General features: G+C 42.0%; 1 protein-coding gene across 1 annotated transcript in view; it reads right to left on the bottom strand.

Moving 5' to 3' along the window:
* The window catches only part of LOC140574440 (Na(+)/H(+) exchange regulatory cofactor NHE-RF2), a 61,929-nt gene that overhangs the window by 13,109 nt on the left and 26,433 nt on the right, over positions 1-22,387 (bottom strand). The window contains exon 3 of the mRNA XM_072694272.1: positions 184-384. Within this exon, the coding sequence (XP_072550373.1) occupies positions 184-384 (201 nt within the window). The remainder of the gene's footprint in view (positions 1-183; positions 385-22,387) is intronic.

Raw genomic sequence — 22,387 nt, 5'->3', positions numbered from 1 at the left:
AAAGCTGAACTCCCTTAAAAAACAAGTTGGACTACCTCAGCTGACCACTGAAATTGGGATAAATACACATGAGAAGGGAAAGCACCTTGGGTTGTAAATAGGCTTGTAAAACTGATTTTTTTACTGGAACCAAAGGCAGTAATCATCATCCTCCTCCTCCTCCTCCTCTTCCTCCCCCCTCACCTCTATAAGCCTGTCCTGCGGTCTAAGGCCAGCGCGGTCAGCCGGGGAGCCAGGGTCCAGAGAGCGGATGTATTGGCCTGGTCTGGTTTTCTCGCTGTGCAGGTTAAAGCCATAGCCCGTCTCAGCCCGGACCAAGTGACAGAGCCTGGGGGTCAGCTCAGACACATCTGCTGGAGGGGACTGCACTGGGGTCTGAGCCTCCTGCCAGAAACAAGGACATACAGAGACATGCATGTAAGTTTTAGATTAGAGTGAATCAGATCGTGCAAGATGCCTTAAGACACACTAGGACAGGGCTCTTCAAGTTCAGCATAGTTTGGTGACTTCCCTGATCATAAACGACTGGTTTAAGTGTTCTATAAATTACCAGGATAATTGGGTGTATTTGAGCTGGGAAACTGTCAAGCCTTTCATGTTTGGGACTACAGAACCCTGGATAAGGCCTATGACCTGTTTACTATATAGTGTTCTACATGAGGCCAATTTTTGGTATTTTGGGTTCCCTGTAACCTTTCAATATTTTTTTTTTTTGTAAATGCAATGTGTGCATATGCAGAACCTGTTTTTTAATATGTAGATTAAAACTTTCTCCATGTATTATTAAGGTTTTAGAAAAAACATTAAAGCTGGTATAGAACATTTCCATTATCTGAAGATTCGTCAAATATTTAAAGATCAAACATGCCACTTTGGGGCAGTACTTCTCTTATTCAGTCCACCCCTATGTGTTGTGAGCAAAAACCCAGACATTTCAAAGATCCCAGAGGACTGCTTTGAGAAGCCACTGGCTTAGAATAACCAGTTCTGGTTTCCTAAGGTACCTTTTGCAAGAAGTGTACAGTCACATGTTCATGAGCAAACCCATGTATAATGAACTGTCCCTCTACACCAGTATTCTAAAAATTCTGGAGAGCTATTACAAGTTCCAGGACGCGCTATAGCACTCTCCCTCGCTGTAGGTATTTTAGTTTGTGCCACCTCCTACACACTTTTGTTGCTGTTCCCCCCCACTGTTTCTGCCATCTGAATCGGCGAGGCATGAAGCTCTGAGAGTAGAACATGGAGCCAAATATCGTCCAAAGAATGCAGTGAGAAAAGCGCTGTAGCTATTTATTAGGCTGACAGAGTGAGTGTGATAATGTGATCCTGAGACAGTCCATAGGCAGCAGTTAAAAGCAGTGCCAAAGAGACACTCTTTCTCCACTGTGAGGCCCATTGCAGGGCTACGTGGCTGCATGTTGTGGAATAACAAAATACTATACTTGCAATTCTACTTTATCCTATTGTGACTGCTGCACACCTTACGATAGCAAAATAACATGAATCAGTTGTGTGCCATACAATAGTTTCATTTATAAGGCTGTGCATTGGCTAGAACCTGGCGATACAATGCTGTATACAATACAATGGTGCTGTAAGCAGGGCCATTAATTGGGATTTTAAAAATCTAAAATGGGAAAAACTATACATAAGAAATATGCATAAAAGGAGACCCTACTTTTACTAAGGTCTTATACAATCAGAACAGTGGAACGTACGGTTCCATCATTGTGATTTGTCGGGGCTGATGCTGCTTGGTACGGCCCCACCCGTGGAACTGGACTGTTCAGCTTTGAATGTGACGCAAGAATCCGCTTTATTTTCCACTAGTTCATCTAACCTGCTTCCCCCAGCATTGTGCTTGTTTACACTTTGTGCTGAAGTGATGCATTTCCCTTGTTATAATGAGGGAACTCTCTCGTCATGTAAACAGACAAGGCTGGCGTTATTCTCTAGCTTCCAACTGGAAGTTTCCGCTCCACCTTACCAAGGTCTTCCAATTTATTTACTGGATTATGAGTATCTTGACTGATGTAATGACCAATAGACCCTGTGACTGGTCAGAATGCTCACAGGCAAATTGCATTCTTCTGTAATGTCATTATGGTCAATATCACGATCATGATCAGCAGACTGTGCACTGTGCAATTATCGCATCTAGATATCCAACTGCTTCATGGAATAAGTGCATATCGTGCAGCCTTGTCGTGCAGGCTTATTGGAAACATCTAATTCATAACAGGAAACCAGACAAGACACACATGTAACCCCTGTAAAAGTAAGACAGGCTGTAAGAAAGGATCTGTGAAAAACGACTGTGTGCTTTTCTCTGCGGCATTGTCCATACACATCAGTGTGCATTTGTGAGCACGGCTGCTGAAGAAAAGCAGAGCCGGTCAGGAGGCTCTCTCTACATGGGGTCTGACTCAGTTCATGCGGATGACTCAGGACCAAATGCAGCGCTGCGCTCCAGAAAGACTCCACCTCATCTCAAAGTACAGAGCCATGATCTGCAGCCATTCTCTTTGCTGTGCCGTTCAGTTTGTCGTGCAAGACATATCTCTATGGTACAAACAGTTCTATTAAGTAATTATTAAAAATGCAGGCTAGAAAAAGTTCTACAGGTTTTTGATTTGAATAACTTGTGGATCCTTCTTTAGCAGCAGTCACTTACACTTAAGGGGGGATTTTGGTCCATTCCTCTCTGAAAATGGGCTTCAGTTATCAGTATTCCTTTAAGTAATATCTGAATTTGCTTCAATTTCTCAACCATTTGTCTAACTGTTAGTTGATGTGCTGTCAGGTTTTTTTAGCATTGCTTTCGGGGCTTTTGTTTTTAAGCTTTGTGCACCTCTATAACATGTCTTCTAAGGTCTTCTGAAAGTTGTATGCATTGGAGCATGGTTCACATTAACGGATCATTTTTGATGAGAGCAGATCTGTCAGTTACCAGGGTTTGTGTGACTGTATTTGATGGGTAAAGCCCATGTGAAAACCATCATCTTTTTAATCAAAATACCTTTTACCAGGTAGCTTTTGGAGACTCGGTTTAGCTGTACATACTGTTGTCCATTTCTATACATTAGAACATGTCATACAGTGTCAGAAGATGACTAAAAAAACCCCCAATGTATTCAAGACTACCTAACTGTTTGAGGCACGCATGTGATTTGAGCAATGCAAGTCAGTGGGGTATTGCTTCTTCTAATACTTGTTGGCTATATTCACTATTATGGGACAGCCTTTCTTGTGAGTCACTACCAAACCAAACAGTGCAGAGAGAGAAAACTGCTAGATGGAAATAAACCCCTTCCTGCAAACCGTCAGTACAGTTGCATAGTACCTTGGATCCAGACTGCATCAAGGGTACTCGATAGCATAAATATAGGTCAGAAATCTAGGTTACACTGGGCTACATTCTGAGATTTGGAGCTCTCACTGTGTGCAGCAGACTCTGAACAAAGCTTTTACTTCTGCTGAGCGGTAATGCGTCTTGGCCCACCTCTGTGAACTTTACAAATGTTTTAAATAAGCAGGTTTTAAAGAGTGGTGGCCTTTAAAGGTCTTTGTGAACTGTAGTTGGTATGCGGTTATATAACTCTAAGCCTTGTTTTATGAGGAGTAAACAAGAACATTTTGCTTTGTGCATCTCTGATTTTCTTTTTCCCCTTTCAAGGAGAAGCATACAGGATGGAAATGAACCCAGGAGATTCTTCCCCTCCCTGCAAGAGGGTGAGCAGTTATGCTAATTCCCAAAAGCTTAGGCTTCCCGGGCCATTAAGAAATGTCAGTAAATCACAGCCCATCATTCCCAGCATAGTGGCTCAAAAAAAAAAAAAAGACCCAACTCCACAAACATGCACCAGAGGGAGGATAAAACACTGATGGAGAGCCAGGAAAGCCCATCTCAGCAAGGCCCATCACAGCAATAGAAACAGGTTTGGGACAGACCGAATAAATCCAGGAAGGACGAGAAGGGGGGTCCGACTCTGCTTGAAAGCCCTGAACTCCATCTTGGATCCAGACGCGAAAAGGCCTATGGGGCCAGTAAAATAAACAAGAGAAACCCCACAGCTGGGAGCCATTACGGATGGGAGCCGCGGGGAGACCAGCGTGTCTGCCAGGATGGCTGCTGACTGTTCCCCTCCACTTGTTTGTTTGTTCCAAAACAAGCCACCAAAACAAGGAGCTTTGTCTCCCTGGTCACCCCTTTTGTAGGGTATTTGTCAGTGAGGTACACTGCATTTCCAAAGTATACACATAACTCTTCAGCTTGCTGATATAGTCATTCAACTGTGCACACACACATCTCTTGAATAATCTCCACAGAAATGCAATGACTATACAATGGGACACCCTGAAGCAGCAGTACATGACTCTAAAGGCTGTGCAATGAAGCGCCGAAGTGAGAGCACCAATGGACATTGTCTTTGCAAGTTCCTGTTCAAGCTGAAGTTCAAGGTGGGTTGTGACTAGTGGCACATAGTTCTGGGCATCTCCCTGCATTATTAATCTGCTGCTGCTTATCAATCATCCTTGATGGAGCTTCTTGCAAGCAGGAAGTCATTAAGCAGTAGAATGTTAAAAGTAAAAGGTTCTTCAGTTTGAAACTGTGAAGGAACCCTTTTAAGGTGATTTGAAGAAACTTTTCCTCTTAAAAACATCAAAGCACCTTAAGAGGTTCAAACTGAAGAACATCCAAAGTAAAATGAAAAATCTAGCATTTAATGTAATTAATTTAATTTCAAATTAGAAATAATAGATTATGGATGTTTGTGTTGTTGTTTTGGTTTTAATTGAATGTAATAGTGAAAAGATATCCTGCATGGCACACTGAGGAATTTAACAGTGTTTGGAGTCCTTGAGTGCCACCATTGGCATACCTCCAAGACCAAGGACAAGCGTCAGCAAGAGGGCAAAGTACTTTAATGTCTGAGCAGAGGGGTATAAAGCCCCCAGCACTGGGCTGTGTAGCAGTGGACCTGCGTCTAGAGTGATTGAACTAAATCCAGTACCACTGAGATGAGTTGGAGTGGCATTAGTGATTCAGAACTGATCATTCAACATCAGTAGATGATCTCACAAATTCTCGTGGCTAAAATGGCCAAAAATCAAGTCTCACCAAAATGTTCTGACCTCTAGAATAAAGCCTCCCTAGAAGAGTAGTTATGGCTGTTACTGCAGCAAATACACAATTGTCTCTACATACAAATATGAGCAATCTTTTTGAGGACTAACTGACGTTAGGGAATCATTGAGGGTGTACTACCATTAGAGCTGTGGCCAAAACAGTTCCCTATTCACTGTGGAGTGGTGTGCTACTTTGGGTTCCACCATTTTGTAGTGATGTCGGAAAACATAGTGCCAAATTTCCAGTGCCTGGGCATGTTGGACTAGTGCAATCACTCCACTTGAACTGATAGGCTTGGGCACGGTTCACTGGGAAGCATGGGGTTGAACGTGATGTCAGTGATGCGACTAACATTTGGGTTCTTACCTCGTTGGTGAACATGGTTCAGCCATGGTACAAGGCAACTGGGCCTAGAGTTTGTGTCACATGTACATTACTGTTGAAACGGATAGTGCATGGCTGAACTGAGGTGATACACCAGCAGATATGTGATGAGTCAGAGTCGCTGACCTTCTCACCATCTGGGTTTGTTGAGGTTGGACCGGTTGGCCTTGGCTGGGAAAAGCTTAACTGACATGATCAACCTCAGAGGAGATTCAGCAGCACTGCAACAAGCCCCAGAGGCACGCTCCACATGCCTTTTACCTTTCTTGTGTGTGATCTGCAGTAAAACGAGAACAACAGGCCTTGCCTCAACAGACTGTGAAGAAAGTGTGTATTCTTCTGGATTTCAACATCGATCATTTCTATGAGGCTTGTTGCCGCTTCTTTTTAAGCCGTTTAATAAAAAAAACTAAAAAAAAAACTCAAACAGACGAGACGTGGAACATGTTGAGCAAAAGTATGGACAGAACTCAGGCTTCAAGACTGCTGCGACTATTGCTTTTAGCCATGTAAAGTACTCTGGCCTAGTTTAATAGAAAACCAAGTTTGTCAAATGGTGTTAAACTACATTATCAAGAGAAGAGATTACCTACAACTAGTTTGAGCCACATCTGTGTTGATTAATGCATGGATTTTGCACCCGAGGTGTGTTTGATTGATAATTAAACGACTACTAAAACACTCTTCTGGCTGGTCTCCCTTTCAGGCCCTTGCAACTTATCCAAAATACAATGGCACAGGTTGTCTTCAATGTTTCTACGTTCAGCCATGTCACTCCACTGCTGCGTTCTCTTCACTGGCTTCCTGTAGCTGCTGCCCGCATCAGATTCAAAACCCTGACGCTGGCCTACAAAGCCAAGAACGGACCAGCCCTTCCATACCTGATGGCAATGGTCAAAAGCCGGTCTGCACCAAGAGCCCTTCAAGCTTCAAGTACGGCTCAGCTCGACCCGCCATCCCTCAAAATCCGCGGAAGACAAGCGTCCAGGCTTTTTTCTGTCCTTGCACCAAAGTGGTGGAATGAACTTCCCCTGGATGTCCGAACGGCAGAGTCGCTTGCTGTCTTCAAACGCAGACTGAAGACCCACCTCCTCCGAGAGTACTTGGGTGAAGAGTAGAGTATTATGGTCTCCATATTGACTTGTGTTTAGTAGTGTCTAAACTTAGAGATATCTTTGAAATTTTGTCTATTCAAACTAGCTGAGGTTATTCTTGAGTAAATAGCAAAGCACTTTTGTAAATTACTCTGGATAAGGTGCTAAATGCCGTAAATGTAAACATAGCACACAATTGTTGACCTTACATTTACCCGTCTAACAGTGAATTAAGTCTTGCATAGCACTCAGCGTAAGATGACTGACAGTAAAGCTGCTTTTACTCTGAACACATTAGAAAACAGTGGGTTTTTTTTTATAATAATGGTGCCATAGAATTAATGTATTTAGCATTTTTTATTGTTTTCTGAGGTCTACACATAAGGTATGTGACTGGTCAGGTTTTACACACCCATTTACAACCCTACGACTGAACTTTTATGGTGGGCCCATGGTTAATTTGATGAGCTCTGCTCGGATTGACCGCTTTAGAGTCAACCCATTTAGCCACAATGTCAATAGACACAGCAGTCAGAGCATTTTCATTTATTTCTTGTAGTTATTTATAATAATGTAAGTCTTACCAGTTGCTTACCAATGCTAGTTTTACCAGCTGTCCTAGCACAGCTTGCTGCATGGCCTAATCTGGAATTCTCTTAGTTTAGGGTTAGCGCTTAGATTAGCAATACCTGCTTGTTTCCCAAGCTTCCATTCCCCAGCTACTGGAATCGCACACGCGCGCACACACACACACACACACACACACACAAAGCTGTGGCCACGAGGCCTGCTTTGCATAGCAAACCAGAGTCTGGCAGTGACATGCATGTTGTTATCTTGGACTAGGGCAAGGGTGCTTGTGCATGTACATTTTGGGGACAGAACAATGAACTCTTTCAGGAGTAAGTTCTGTCTACCTGTATTGATCCGACCAGAGTAAGTTCCTTTTTGGTGAACTTGGCACTATTTAAGGTGGAATGGCAAATTTGTAAATTTTTAGGATAAGCTGAAAGTTGTGGAAAGACTAAGGTATAGACAGATTTGACGAATCAGTAGAATTAAAGCGGATTTGCTGCACCACTTTCGAAGCTGAATGTTCGGATTCCATGTTTGGGACCGTACTTGTGAAAATGTTAGTTAGTAAGGACTGTTACAAGGGTTTTTGGAATTGGCCCAAGTTAGTTGTGTTATCTATGCCAGACTATTTTCAATGAAGGTAGAACAGTGTTTGGGATTCATAGTATGTCACTTCCATTGTCATTGGTCTACTATGCCACTATGCCATTCCAGGGCATCTTTAACCACAATAACAACAACGAAACTCAGCAGCTATGCCGTTGGCTTGCACAGTGCCAACAGGAGGGGGTATAGTTTTCCATTGGCCTAGTAGCTCCAGTGCAAAACTAAAGAAGCTAACTTCAGACAACAGACTTGTCGTGTGAAAGCTCTGCAAATCTGATTTTCCATCAAACTGGGAGAAACTATTTACATGTTTAACTTGTTCATCACTGATTTCATATCAGGGTACACAAGCTAAAGGAAGTGGAGCACAACAGCTGTGACACTTAAGCTAATCCACCCTTCTCTGAGCAACTTCGAACACAAGCATGATCTGTTCCCCCCCAAAAGAACAGCACAGAGTCATCTATTCTGATTTCTGGGAGCAAGTTTCAACAGAGACTCTAATTTCACTCTGAGGTTAAAGACTTTTGGACGGAGATACAAATCCGACCCAAGCCTTCTTTCCCCCTTACTCAGCAAGTTTCTAACTGCCACTGCTGAAAAACTGGAGGTTTTGGACGCTGAATTGTCTCTGTATAGCCAGGGGGCGAGTGGGAACAGAGCTTTCCTCTGTGCGCTTCAGAATTCCGCTGTGTCCATGTTGCTTCTGTTTGGGCTCTTGCAACAAGGAACCATAAAGCAGCGTTGCTAATGGGAGAAACAAATTTAGCACATTTTCCGCTTCCACACCCAACATGCTGCATGGCTTTCCACCTCCGCTGCATCCCTCCCTGTCCCCTGCTGCACTGCCTCTGGCCTCTCCTAAGCTTTGCTGGGGATGGGCTGCCCAAGGCCAGCTGAGCGCTAGCTTGGCCCGCAAGCCAAGTAATGCATTTCTTCAATTTCCTGTCACAATAAGGCATTGTGCTTGAGTGTGAGGGGAGTGTGGCCAGGGTCTGTTTGAGGTGTGTGTGCGCTGCCATGCTGCTGGTGAAATGAGATCGACGACATTTAAATTATTCATGTTTGGACTGCAGGGATATCTAGAACATGGCTGGTGTTAACCCTTTCAAGGCAGAGAATGACTGAAATTGTGTGGTTACACTATGACAGACTGTGTCTGTTGAAGCAAACCTGGTAGCAATCACTTGTATGATCATGCAAATACATGCTATGTAATGAATAAGAATATATGAAAATATGTATAATTAAAAAATCCCACAATATTAAGCACCGAACAATCCAAACTGGAACATCTGTGCATCTGGCCCAGGAACAAAATACAGTGCATCCAACAAGAATAAAAGCCTTGTACAGTTTGCATGAACAAAGTTTCTGAAAACTGCCATTCTGTCTGTTTTGATTGGACAACACCAAATGGACACATTGTAGTAGACATTGCATCAATGTGTATCTGCATCAGGTTGACATTAGCAAAAAAAGCTGGATTAGATATCGGAGGGAAAAACAGGCTCGATTTGCTACAAGTCTGGGTCAGACTTACTGAAACAGCACACACTCACACTATGGGATATCATGATGTTAGCTGTGTATTTCCTGCTGTGGCTTATTGTATGTCTAAGTAGCTGAGTAGAGCATGATGGCTCAAGTGTTTTTAAACATTAACCAGACACAAAATTATATTTTCATAACTTCCATAGATTGTCAAAGACTTGGTGAAGTACCGTTACCAGAAGAGGCTTAGTCAGAGTCGGAGAGAAATAGCCTTCATGATAGTCATAGACTCGTATTGCTTGTTTTCAAGAACAAAGGGTCACGACGCCAAGTTCGACAAGTTCCGTTTGGTTTTAGAGCCGGACCACATTTTTGATGTCTGTAGCCTCAAGGGAGAGTCTATTTTCAAGTGGGAAAAAAAACAAACAGGAGGTGTTCGAGCAACAGCTGTGGAACTGGAGTGCCCAGTTCCATCTGGCCGGGAATCGGGTGTGGCCACGGGACTAAGGGGGCTGTACAAAGTATCAGTAGGCCAATCAAGAGCGTGTCACACTCCCCAGACCTGTAACCTGCTTTCACGCTCTATGAATGTAGGCCAAAAGAAGCTCTCCCTCTCCCTCATCAGCTTCATCTGTAGCACAGCAAGAGACAGTGGCATGGTTCTAGCTAATTGCTGATCACATACAGGAAGGGCGATGTGGTCTAAAACTGACACTATGACACACTGACTTTTCACTCTAACCCAGCAGGAGCATCAAGTCCACTTGTTTAACCAGTTCTCAGGCTTCTGATTCGATGAGCTCATTAGTATCAGGTGTGCTCTGGCTTGGCTGGAATAAAAACAAAATTCAGTCTCACTGGCCAGTGAGCATAGAATGCATATTTTCTGCTTTTTTAGGTATACAGTGGTATGAAAATTCATGGGTATCATACAGTGCTTAATACTTATAGAATCCCACCAACAACCTCACCTCAATAACGCTGTGGTTGCTAAATGCAATTAAATCCTCACAGCAATGCTCCCAAGTCTAGCAGAAGGCCTTCCATGGACAGTAGAGACAGTTATTCCAACATTTATTTATTTATTTATTTATTTTTAAATAACCTTGATTTTGGAAGAAACAATGAAATGAATGAGCAGGTGTCCCAGTACAAAAGCTTTTGCCTATATAGCATACGTGTGTGTGCAAGCATTAGGGTTGGGCCGCTATGATTTACTTGGCTCTAAATCCCAATCAAAATTAATACTGCCGATATTTTTACACTCCCAATTGTTGAACAGCAGTATACTGACTCATGTATTTTTCATTAGTTGTCATTTTCATGCTAAAGGTTAGGTTTGCTAAATGTTACATCTGACCAATCCATTAGGTCCTTGCCTGCATGATGTAATGTGAGAACAGGCAAAAACATGTCAACAAAACAAACAAACAAACAAGAAGTTGCATAGGATCTACTCGTGTGCGGCTTGGCTGTAAAGGTCATCCCTTCAGCAAAGATTAGCAGAAATCAACAATAAGGAAGAAATGTGTGCAGAGGCCTCAAACAAGTTCTATGAGAAGTCCTTGCTTATAGTGCAAGATCCTCTAAATGCTGAGGTAGCGATATTTAAAACACAGACTTCTTGTATTATGACAAAGTGGCGACGAGGATTTTGGATCTGCGCACTGAAAAAGTGACTCACTCCTCCTCTTTAAACAGAGAGAGTCCAGCTTATAAAATATGAGCACTGGAATATGTAGTGGATGACTTGCCTTGGTACATCTGGTTAACTGGCTGGAGCTGTTGCGTGAATGTCTACCAAGTAGGAATGGGCGATGTGGTAAAAATCACTATATTTAAAGATATGTATCGCGATGCACGTAATCTGACGGGAATCTGCATTCTGCATTAGCAACGTAATTTGGTCAGTACTACCCTTAAAAGTACAGAGTTCGGTACCCAACCCTACTGATTACACATTGGACACATGCACTTCTGGATGAGTGAGAAAGTGAGCGTTTCTGCAGTACAGATCTTGATATAGTAGCATATTTATAAGCATTTAACAATCTGCCCTCATGCTAAAACTACTCACCCCTCACTCTCCTTACCCCACAGGAAACTAACGCAGCTAACCCCATCACAAATCAGTATGTCAATGTGTGGTATTTCATGCGAGATTTGTTACAGGATTGCATCTGATTAATTCTCTAGTTTGCTATGATATCTGATCCAGCATTTTCTGCTGAAATAGAACCGATAATGATGCCTATCAACACTGATCCATCATATGCAATGAGCCAGAAAAGCCAAGCTAACTTAAAGGCCCCACCAACGTGCTCAAAGGGTCACTGTTTGAGAATGGCTAAATGCTGTGGTGGCGATACTCAAAACACTGACTTTTTGTATCATGACTGAAAGTGTCCACACAGATTTTGGATTTGGGAACTGGAAAAGTGACTCACTCTGTTTCTTTAAACACGTTCAGAAACTGGCTTATAAAAGGAGGGCATTGGAATATGTAGTCTGTGAACATGGTAGATCAGCATAGATATATAAAGAGTCATATAAAGAGTTTGTTGTTATATTTACATATATAACATATACATATATAACATTGTTGTTATATATGTAAAGCTTGGGAGTGTGCATGCATGCGATTGCAGCACAAGGCCACGTCTATATTTTAGAAACCGCGGCGCTACGGCTTTATTGCTTCACATGAGGAGAACATGAGGAGCACAGAAAGAGAGAACGAGAAGAGAAGAAAAAAAGAATCCAGATGTAAAAAGTGCATATCATGCTACAGTGAAGGAGCAACGACTGATGGGAATGGAGAGGACACCGACCATAAAAGAATTGTGAAATATTAGAGGGAGCACTATTATTGGTTTCAGCTGGACCTATTGCCCACATCTGGAAAGGTGCAACAGGGTGCAGTAGTAAAGTTGTCTCTACAGACTCAAATGATAAATGGTAAGGTGGGGGGGGGGCAGATCTCCAGGCTGTTGCCTATGCATGGGATTCCCTATCCCAAAAAATAAAATAAAAATAAATAAATAAAATACTATGCAGGGTACAATAGGCTAAGCAGAGAACTGAACGCCAGGGTCACAAAAGGAAGGACACAATCAAGCTAAGCCGAATAGATATTAACAAAGCATGCAATCTTGCTGTAGATCTTCACCCACTTATCCTGGCATGTTTGCCCTTGAGTGTGTTTCACGGTGATGGCCTCATTGCCTTCATTGTCCACAGGGACAGTGTGCCTGGCTGTGCTTTCTTTAGAACAAGCGTTTTGGAGCTGGGAGGCCGTCATACATTATCAATGGAGCTCAGGGTCTGACTGATGGGTCTGTGGTAGTCCAGCCAAGCATGTTATTGGGCTTGTGTACCAAAAAAAAAAAAACACAAGCTGGAAGACATTAATAGATATGGATATGTTCTGTAGTTGGGTCAAATCCAGTAAATAAATTAAAAATAAACTATATGGGCAGCAATTAAATATAACAAGGCAGGAAGTAAAAGTCACCGGACATCCATTTGGATTGGCGAGCAATGACTAATCTTACCCTGCACGATCCTGGCATTTCAGAGACACCCTGTCAAGTTTAATGGCTGATGATCGATTAACCATAACAGAAGTACCGGGTGAAGTGAAAAACCTTATTTATCTTCCGCTACAGTGGCATCTGACAAGGGGTGGACATATTAGGCAGGAAAGGAACAGGCAGTTCTTGAAGGTGATGGGTTAATCAGTAAAAAAAAAAGAAAAGAAAGAAAAAGGTGGGGTAAACAAGCACAAGAAGCTGAGTCACTTCTACAAAGGCCAATTGTAATTACTAGACGACTGGGTCAGAGCATCTCCAAAACGGCAGCCAGGTCTCGTGAGACTGCAGTAGTCATTACAAGTGGCATTTAATGTTGAAGATGGAGAACGCACTTGTTCTGTTAGTAGTTTTGAGCTATTTAAAATGTTCTTGTTTGATTGGTGTATTGCAAAAAGGTTGAATCATCTCAACTGCTACTGTACTTTTGCAACCCTGAAAGTTGCCATTTCAATGATACAAGGTTTTATGACGATACTAATATGACACTTTGCTGTAAACTCAGTAGGTTATGCAACTGCTTAGTTTATAGGGACATTGCATATGGTGTCATGCAAATGCAGAATGAGTTGAATGGCTCTAGTAGGACAGAGTTCCCCTCTCAGCTCACAGCCTGAAATCCCAGTTGAGGTGCACATGCAAGGTTAGAATGCAAGTGTCCAACTGTACTAGGTCTCATTTAAAAGTGAAAGTATCTGCTATCATACTTGAGTGATTACTCCAAGTACAGTAACAAAGTACAACTACTCAAGTATTTCCATCCTTGATAGTGATGTGGACGAAGAAATAGAGAAAGGCTGAGATAACCATTAGGCAGAAGGCCAAGCTGTCCTGCAGCCACTGACTACCTCATGTAATCTCTTTATTCACTCCTGCCAGACTCTTATTAACTCGTTAACTCAGAGCATTAAACTCTAATGAAGCCAGGCCTGAAGCACACCCTCCAAACGCATTCATCTTTCACCCTGGCCCATTCACGGACGTGAAGGCGGACACTGGATCAGATCCCAAACCACTGATTGAAAGAACCCAGTGTAGAGCACCTGGGTTTCCAGAATTCTCCAGATACATGCCATTCTTCATTCTTCAAATGTAGAGTGTTTCCAGAGCAAACAAGCAGACGACAGGTACACATACGTATGAATGTGTGTACATATATGCAGAGTGCGTAAGACAAGACAGCTGATATATGAGCACACATGTTTTCTTTAGAGGCACACGCTGAAACTGTGCGTGTGTGTAATGTCAGAGACGGTGAGGCAGGATGTGGAGAGACATAAAACAAACTATAAAACAAGGTAAGGGTCAAAACACAAGAATACAGCAAGAATTAGAGCTCTAAACTGTGCACACCAAGACAAAGGCTTGGTAACTAGCTTGGCAAAACAAAAGAATACATATAAATGACCCATTCCCTCAAGTCCAGGTGTCATTAATGACAGTGTGACAGTGCAAGGTCTGTTTTACAGCAATCATATGGCATTAACCTGTTAAACTGCAGGGTTATTATTCCTAGCATGTGCATTATGACTATGAGCGCTAGGCCTCTAGTTCGGGCGACTGTCAAAACCCAGTCAAGTCAGGATACACATTTTTTTTTATATTGTTCAATATTAATCAGACTTATAACACACAGTAACATTTAACATCGTATCTAGAGGCTAAACAGGGGCTTGTTCAGTAAAGCCCACTAGCACAGAGCTAAAGCCGCTGGTTTCCATTTCTAACTTGACTGAATTCTGGTTAGGCTACAGTTTGTATTCACATCTAAGGGCCTCAACAAAGCATGTTTTCCCTTTCAGGAAATAGCCCTTCTTGTCCGTACCGCTGGGAGCAGTCATTGCTGCTCCTGAAGTCCTAACTACTAAGAGAGTTTGCTTGACTACATAGATGGCATCAGGAAAAAGATCCTATTAACTTTATGTTGGACATTTTAAGACCTTAACATTATGTTTGGAAGCAAAAGGGTTATGAATAAAGGCAGTACTACAACACTTGCTCAGCTTAAATACTACAGTTTACACACAATGATGCTATTTATTTAATTACTCACCATCCCTGAAGAAATATTTATATTTAAAATTTATATTTAAGGCATTTAGCAGACACTCTTATCCAGAGCGACTTACAAAAGTGCTTTGCTATTTACCCAAGAAAAACCTCAGCTAGTTTAAATAGACTAATAACTTAAAGATACCTCTAAGTTTAGACACTACTAAACACAAGTCAATATGGAGACCATAATACTCTACTCTTCGCCCAAGTATTCTCTGAAGAGGTGGGTCTTCAGTCTGCGTTTGAAGACAGCGAGTGACTCTGCCGTTCGGACATCCAGGGGAAGTTCGTTCCACCACTTCGGTCCCAGAACAGAAAAAAGACTGGACGCTTGTCTTCCGTGGATTTTGAGGGATGGCAGGTCGAGCTGAGCCGTACTTGAAGCTCGAAGGGCTCTTGGTGCGGATCGGCTTTTGACCATTGCCATGAAGTATAGAGGGGCTGGTCCGTTCTGGGCTTTGTAGGCCAGCATCAGGGTTTTGAATCTGATGCGGGAAGCAGCTACAGGAAGCCAGTAAAGAGAACGCAGTGGAGTGACATGGCTGAATTTAGGAACGTTGAAGACGACCCGTGCCGCTGCATTCTGGATAAGTTGCAGGGGCCTGATGGTGCGCAGAGGGAGACCAGCCAGAAGAGAGATGCTTTAGTCAAGTCTTGAAGTGACGAGAGACTGAACGAGCACCTGGACGGCCTCTCTAGAGAGGAAGGGTCGATTCTCCGGATGTGTCAAATAGTCAAACCCATATGGAGAAAATAAGGAGATAATAATACTACTAACATTACTAACAGGGTTAATGTGATTCCCAAACATTTATTTTTTGTACATATTCAACGAAAAGTGGCCAAGTTACAAGAAACATTTTATGGAACATAATTTTCTCAGATTTTCTTTAACCTAGTGTCAAAGTAATGGAACCGCTGAAGCAAAATGGGACACTAAGGCCATACAGGATGCAAATGCAATGGCATTGTTCTGATGAACAAGACGATTCAGAGAAGGCTTGAGGGTTTCTAACTGGTAACCACAACACATTAACCAGTAACTACTATGAACTGTATGTGTATGTTAATGTAGTTACAAAAAGGAGGAACTGGGAGTGTGGACCCACATTCAAATCTGAGAGATTACAGAGTAAAACAGAACTCCACTTAAACAAATTCAGCCAATATGATATGTATATGTAACTTATTTCTGCACCCAGTCTAGCGTTTTGTATGTAGCTGTTATTTTTACAGTTTGGTCTGTGTGTGTGTGTGTGTATGTAGGCTGCTGATGACACACTCCGCAACCCACGCCCCTGTTATCAGTACGGCACACACACACACACCCCTTCACTCTGCCCCGCCACTGTACGGCTCCCTGGGGTCGAGACCAGGGCATTTCAGATGGGAACACTCGTATGCATGTGCCCACACTCATGCAAACGAGGGGGCCTCTCGTTATGCCAACAGGTCGTGGTTTTGCGTAACTGATGGAGAGCCTGAAACTGGGTGTTCCAGAGCACCTTTACCCCCCACGAGGAAACATGAGTGGGGCAAACAGGATGTAATGTAATCAGAGTTAGGGGGGTAGAGTGGAAACACATACACACACACACACACAACCAGACAAATTACTTTGTTCCACATTGTTGACCCGGGATCTCTACAGTCAAGAGATAGTACATTGGTTCCATAGGCAGCACTGTTTCTGTTACAATAAGAGTAAGACTAGATGCTTTAACAGTTTGCTTATCACTTAGTTTCTTTATGATAGTAACTTTGACAGCAAAGAAAACAAACAAGTGGATCCTTGACCAGAGGAAGCCCTGCTTATCTCACTTTTCAAAACCCAGACAACAATCATTTTTTTCCCCAGTCACTTCTTATCGTCTTTATCACATACATAAAAGGAAAGGACCGCAAAAATACCATACATACCATAGTCTGTACAATTATAATCAATATAGATAATTAAACAGTGATCTCTGACCTGAATCTTATTATAAAACGGAAGCTCTGAAGAACTCATTAACCTCTCCCTGTCCCTTGGTATCTCTTGGTCTTTTTCCAGAGACTCTTCCTTAAATGAGTCTTGGCTTAGACATACAATCACAGTAGCTGTAGTGTAGAAGGTTCTTTAAGGGTTCTATACACTTATGCAAACATTTATTTAAAGGTTCTTTATAGAAGCAGAAGTGGCTCTACAATGGAATTTGTTTTGTACCTCTAGTTTCAAGAGTGTACTTTGTGGCATGGGATGTGGTAACTGTTCTCCCAAACCAACCAAAAGACGAGGTCTACACTATACAATGGCTAAAGACACTATATGATACAAATAAAGGCACTGTGTGATTAAAACTGGGGCTTGATGTGATAAAATCAAATCAATTACATGGCCTAAAATGGTACTGGTGCCACAATACCAGAATTTGGCATCAAATGTGGGTAATAAGCAATAGACTTGATGCGAGTGAAGTCCTGTGTGCTGATATGTCAATTTGCAGCATGTTCCAAGTACTTTCAGACCTGACACAAATCCTAACCCTGAACCTACAGAATGTGTCCTTTTCCAAATGGCCCTTTACAAAGCGTGCAGTAGATCTGATTTACAGCAACCAAATTCACAACCAAACAATTTTTCAGGCCACATATGAAAGGACTGGCGTCGTACACTTGCTCTGAACATCCAACAGGTCTCAAAACTATGTGAACTACTCTAAAGCATGCTGAATCAATTATTCCACATTCTCAGCGATTTGCAACACACACACACACACACACACAGTTCACGTTAGACATCAACTGAGCTATGCAAGAACAGCTGGGCATCCGAGTCAGGTTCCAGAAAAGCTAACAAATTCCACTGGGCGAACTCCGCTCCCCATGGGCATTGTTATGAATACAGGACCACACTGGCTTTTAAACTAAACAGACTCAGAAGAATAAGGTCTACAGCTAATTCAGAGATGCTAAAGGAGGTTTTCAAAGCCAAACTGGCAACAGCAAACAGCGTATATATATATATATATATATATATATATATATATATATATATATATATATGCTTGCTGACAGGTGGTCTATATATCAGATATAATCTTCAGATCTGAATAAAAAGCAGCGCAGGGACTGTAGATGCTGCCAGCAGTGCTGCTCATAAAAAAAAAAAAAGCTGCATTTCATTATTCACAATTGTAGAAGCTCATTTTGATGCACATTATTCTTTCGCTCGCTCTCTCTATCCGCTCTCATGACAAGGCTGGGAGTGAATGAGTGGGTAGTGAAGATTCCCCTGATGTGCAAAAAGCCTACGCTGCTTGACCTGGATTGTTACATCACAGCCAAGTTGAAGAAGAGGCTTTAGAAATCTTCTGTGGGATTCACAGAGCTACAGCGCGCAACGGCTCATTCTCAGGCAGAGATGATGATGATGATGATGATGGTGGGGGTGATGATGATGATGAGAAGAAGGAAAAGGAGGATATTGAGCAACACTTCTGTCTCTGCTGGAGTTGAAGGAGTTGTGCCAGCAGTGTTGAACCGAGGCCCAGAAAACCAAAGCCTATTCCAGCCTGGTGGTGTGAGAAAAATCAGAGCCAAGGTCACTTGGAACAGTTGCGTAATGGTAAGTGTATGAGTGTGTGCATGCATTAAGAAGGTTGCACACTCAATCGGATGCATTTAATGTTTCCATTTTTCAGATAATGATAAAAGTGCTGAATCTGATCAGAAAAGGCTAGGCCTGTTTGAGCTAGGTCTTTGGTTTGGGTCTGTCCACAGCTTAAGGCCTCATCAATGAGAGAGCTAGCCTGTCTGCATCTACCTAGATACAAGGGGTGTAACGATACTCATTACATGATTCGATCCATGAGATGATGTTCCCACATTTAATATACATTCAATATTTCCTAACAAAATTTCAAAGAAGAAAAATGATACTGTACTTGTGCTGTCACAGGGTTGTGGGTTTGTTACCCAGGTTTCCTAGGTTGCCACTATTGGATGCTTAACAAGATCTCTTGAAATTCATACATATACGACCAAGAGACTCTAATTAACATTGGCGCAAAGATATTTCACACACGTTCTACTATTCATCACTACAGCTCCCACCCACTTGCGGTGCTATTTTGCCAAATACACACAAACGGTCCTTCGAGACATGTACTCGAAGAAGAATTGAGGAAACAAATGGTGCTGCAACTACAAAGTTATGGAGCTTATAAAAAAGGAATCACTGGTAAGAATTTCAGGTTCTATTATATTTAATTAGGGTTAAGGTGAGGGTTAGGTGCAGGTTACATTAGGTTTGGACTAGGTTAAGGTTAGACCTACTTTTGGGTGTAGTAGGTTAAGTATAGGTTTAGATTAAGGTTTACGTTACAAGGTTGCGTTAAGTTCAGGCCAGGTTAAGGAAAGAATTACCTATAGGTGTAGATTATGCTAAATTCAGGTTAGGTTGGTTAAAGAATTCCAGTTAGTTTTAGTAGGTTGGGGTATAGGTTACATCAAGTTCAGGCTAGGTTAAGGGGGAAGAATTACTTTTAGGTGTGGTAGGTTAAGGTTAGATTTAGGCTGGTTGCTTTGTAACATTCTGTTCAAATCGTTTGATTTCAGCGTGTCTGGGTTGGCAGGAATTTGTGCACATGCATGACGGTCTAACGGTATTAAGTACACACTAGTAACTTCAGTGACTAAGTTTGCAATTATATTTATTTTTTCAAACAGAGAATGGTGAGTGATCGATAAGGCACCTACCATTCAGACTGCCTACAATACATATTTGTAGTCCTTGTACTTTTTAAAACCGCATAATAGTATGACTTAATACCACATCCTTATTGCAATCTGCCTTTCTGTAACGAGGTTAAAGCAATTATTAAACAATATATTTTGCACAGTATGCATTTATGTTGTAAATTACTGCAGGCAGTATGCAAAGGCCTTAGCTGCTAGCAGGACGGTGAGTGACACAGGGAAAACACAAGCAGAGGGCTGCTAGCCACAGTTCAGACGGCTCCGCTGACAGTCATATCCTGCATTCCCCCGTGACCCCAAAGGCCAATGAGCCCCTGGCCTGGCTAATGCTGAGCATTCCCAAGACAGGAGACCGAGTGAGATCACTACTCTGCGGGTTAACGAGGAGAATGACCCCCTGGTGCTGGCTGTCAACAAAGTGGCGGAGTGGAGATAACGGGGGGACATGTCTATTCTAATACAGCCTGCCCCCCTGAACCTGAATCCTCCCAAAACCTGCCATTCCTCCCTCCTACACACACATCCCTAACAGAGCCCCCCTGAGGGGCTGCCCCACAGAGCTGCACATCTGGATGAAACACAGCTGCCTTTCTTTTCCCCCACAGCTGACCCTGTGAAGAGGGACACGGACGCTGTGACCGGGGAAAACCATGTGTGTGCTTGCAGGACCTCTACACTAAATGTGCATCCAAATAAAGTACGGGGAGGCTGCAGCTCGTGTGTTTACATTCTTGCTCGTTTGCATTCAAGCAAAATTGAAACGGGGGATCAAAGTCACATGTTTTATGCTCAGGAGATAAAGTCATTGCCAGAGCAAACAAAAGCATGCTAGAATTTTACTATTGAGCATAATAATTTTTCACGCAAAGATCATTGAAACAAGAGAAGATCTGTGAAAAGTGTGAATTCGGAACGATCACTTTTAGAAAGAAAAAAAAAGTGCCTCTATAGGATTTATACATTGTGTTAGCGCCAAGCTAATGATGGTGAACTGTAACACTTTATGGCTGTATTCTTAGCAAATCATGACCTGAACAGTTATTCACTTCAGAAGTTGCAGAAGTAAAATGCCATTATCCATTAGCATAATTTTGCATGCGCAAAATCACTGACAGAAGCCTACTGCAAGCACGGCTTAATGCCTCACCAATGAGGGAGCTAGCTGGACTTAATTTTTTCTAGATACTAAGGGTATAACGATACACTCAGCCCTTGATTTGATTCGATTCATTGATCAGATTCATTTTTCTCACAATCTTTTAAAAAAAAAAAAATTACAAACTCAAACTGCAGCATAATTACTGGCTATTGATCACTGGGTTGTGGGTTTGACACCCATGTTTGCTAAGCTGCCACTATTGGAGCCTCTCTGCTTCAGGGACACTGTAGCATGGCTGAACCTACGCACTGGCCTGTGAGAAGCTTTTTATTGGACTGTACAAGTATAAATAACAATAAAGGTTCATTAGGTGTTGAAATGTAGCTGTTTTTTTATGTAAATGCAGCTGGAACAAATATAATAAATACACAAAATCATCATATATACGTTTGTTTTACATTGTAATAGGGCTACAACAAACAATAGCAATTTTGATAGTTAAATAATATATTGATTAATTAAACAAATGATGACTCCAAATAATAAATAAATGACCATAATTTACCAATAAGCAAATAACTTGCTTATAAGTATCTGTAACGTTTAAAGTGCAGACCAGACGCTCACGCTTTAATAAGCAAGAACTCGCATTAACTAACAGGACAGCGAGCAAGAAAGTCCACTAAAGCTAATTTTCTCACAACAGACATGGGCAAACCAGAATTAAAAACCATAGATCGATACACTGTAGATACAGGAACAAGAGAACACTCAGTCAAAATAAGAAGGCAGGATTAAATTAGACACAGGTGACTGGAGTCAGTACTCGGGTGATTATGAGCAGGAAAACTGTTTGTGATTGGACAACAGGGTTTACATGCGTCCATGCTTCTTTCACTTCTGGGGACTGTTTTGTATCTTTCAGCTCATCCAAATTGGAAGATAACGAGAGAGAAGCTTATCCTTTAGAGGTGGTCTTTTCCACTTCCCAAATGTGGGGGGATCCCAGAAGCAATAAAGGTAGAGCTGGGCAATATGACGATATTTCATCGTATCATTGTACATTTTCTAAGCATATCGAGGACATTGTGCTCAATTAACACTGATTCATTACTAACAGTGTAATTAGACTAGTTTAACTGGACGAAATGCTGCAGGTATTGAATAAAAATCACTGTACTTAGTACCTGAAAGGATCTGAAAAGTAGTTTTTAAGAACCTGATGCTACTGATGTATTCAGTCTGTGATTACATGTATGGTGATGAATATTGTGTATCGTGAAAGTGTCTTTAAATATTGTGTTGTATTTATTTTTTTCCCCCCCATTTCGCCCAGCCATACCTGCATGTTGGGGGGTGTGAAGACTTGGTGTTCAATAGGTAAGTCAATAGTAATTCATTAGTAACTCATGTCAAACAGTAACATAAATGGCGATAAATACCATCACTGTCAAAACACATCAGAGAGTACCATGAGGTTTTACAAACTATCCCCCACCCCTAATGACAGGAAACATCTTTTCCGCATTAGCGCTGCTTAACAGACTAATAGAGGGAGGGTATGCATTGACGTCACGTTCCCATGGGAGCACGCCCCCTTTAGTTGGACTGAGTG

Source organism: Salminus brasiliensis, chromosome 12, assembly GCF_030463535.1.
Source record: "Salminus brasiliensis chromosome 12, fSalBra1.hap2, whole genome shotgun sequence".
Taxonomy (NCBI): domain Eukaryota; kingdom Metazoa; phylum Chordata; class Actinopteri; order Characiformes; family Bryconidae; genus Salminus; species Salminus brasiliensis.
This window is presented reverse-complemented; position numbering and strand designations above follow the sequence as displayed.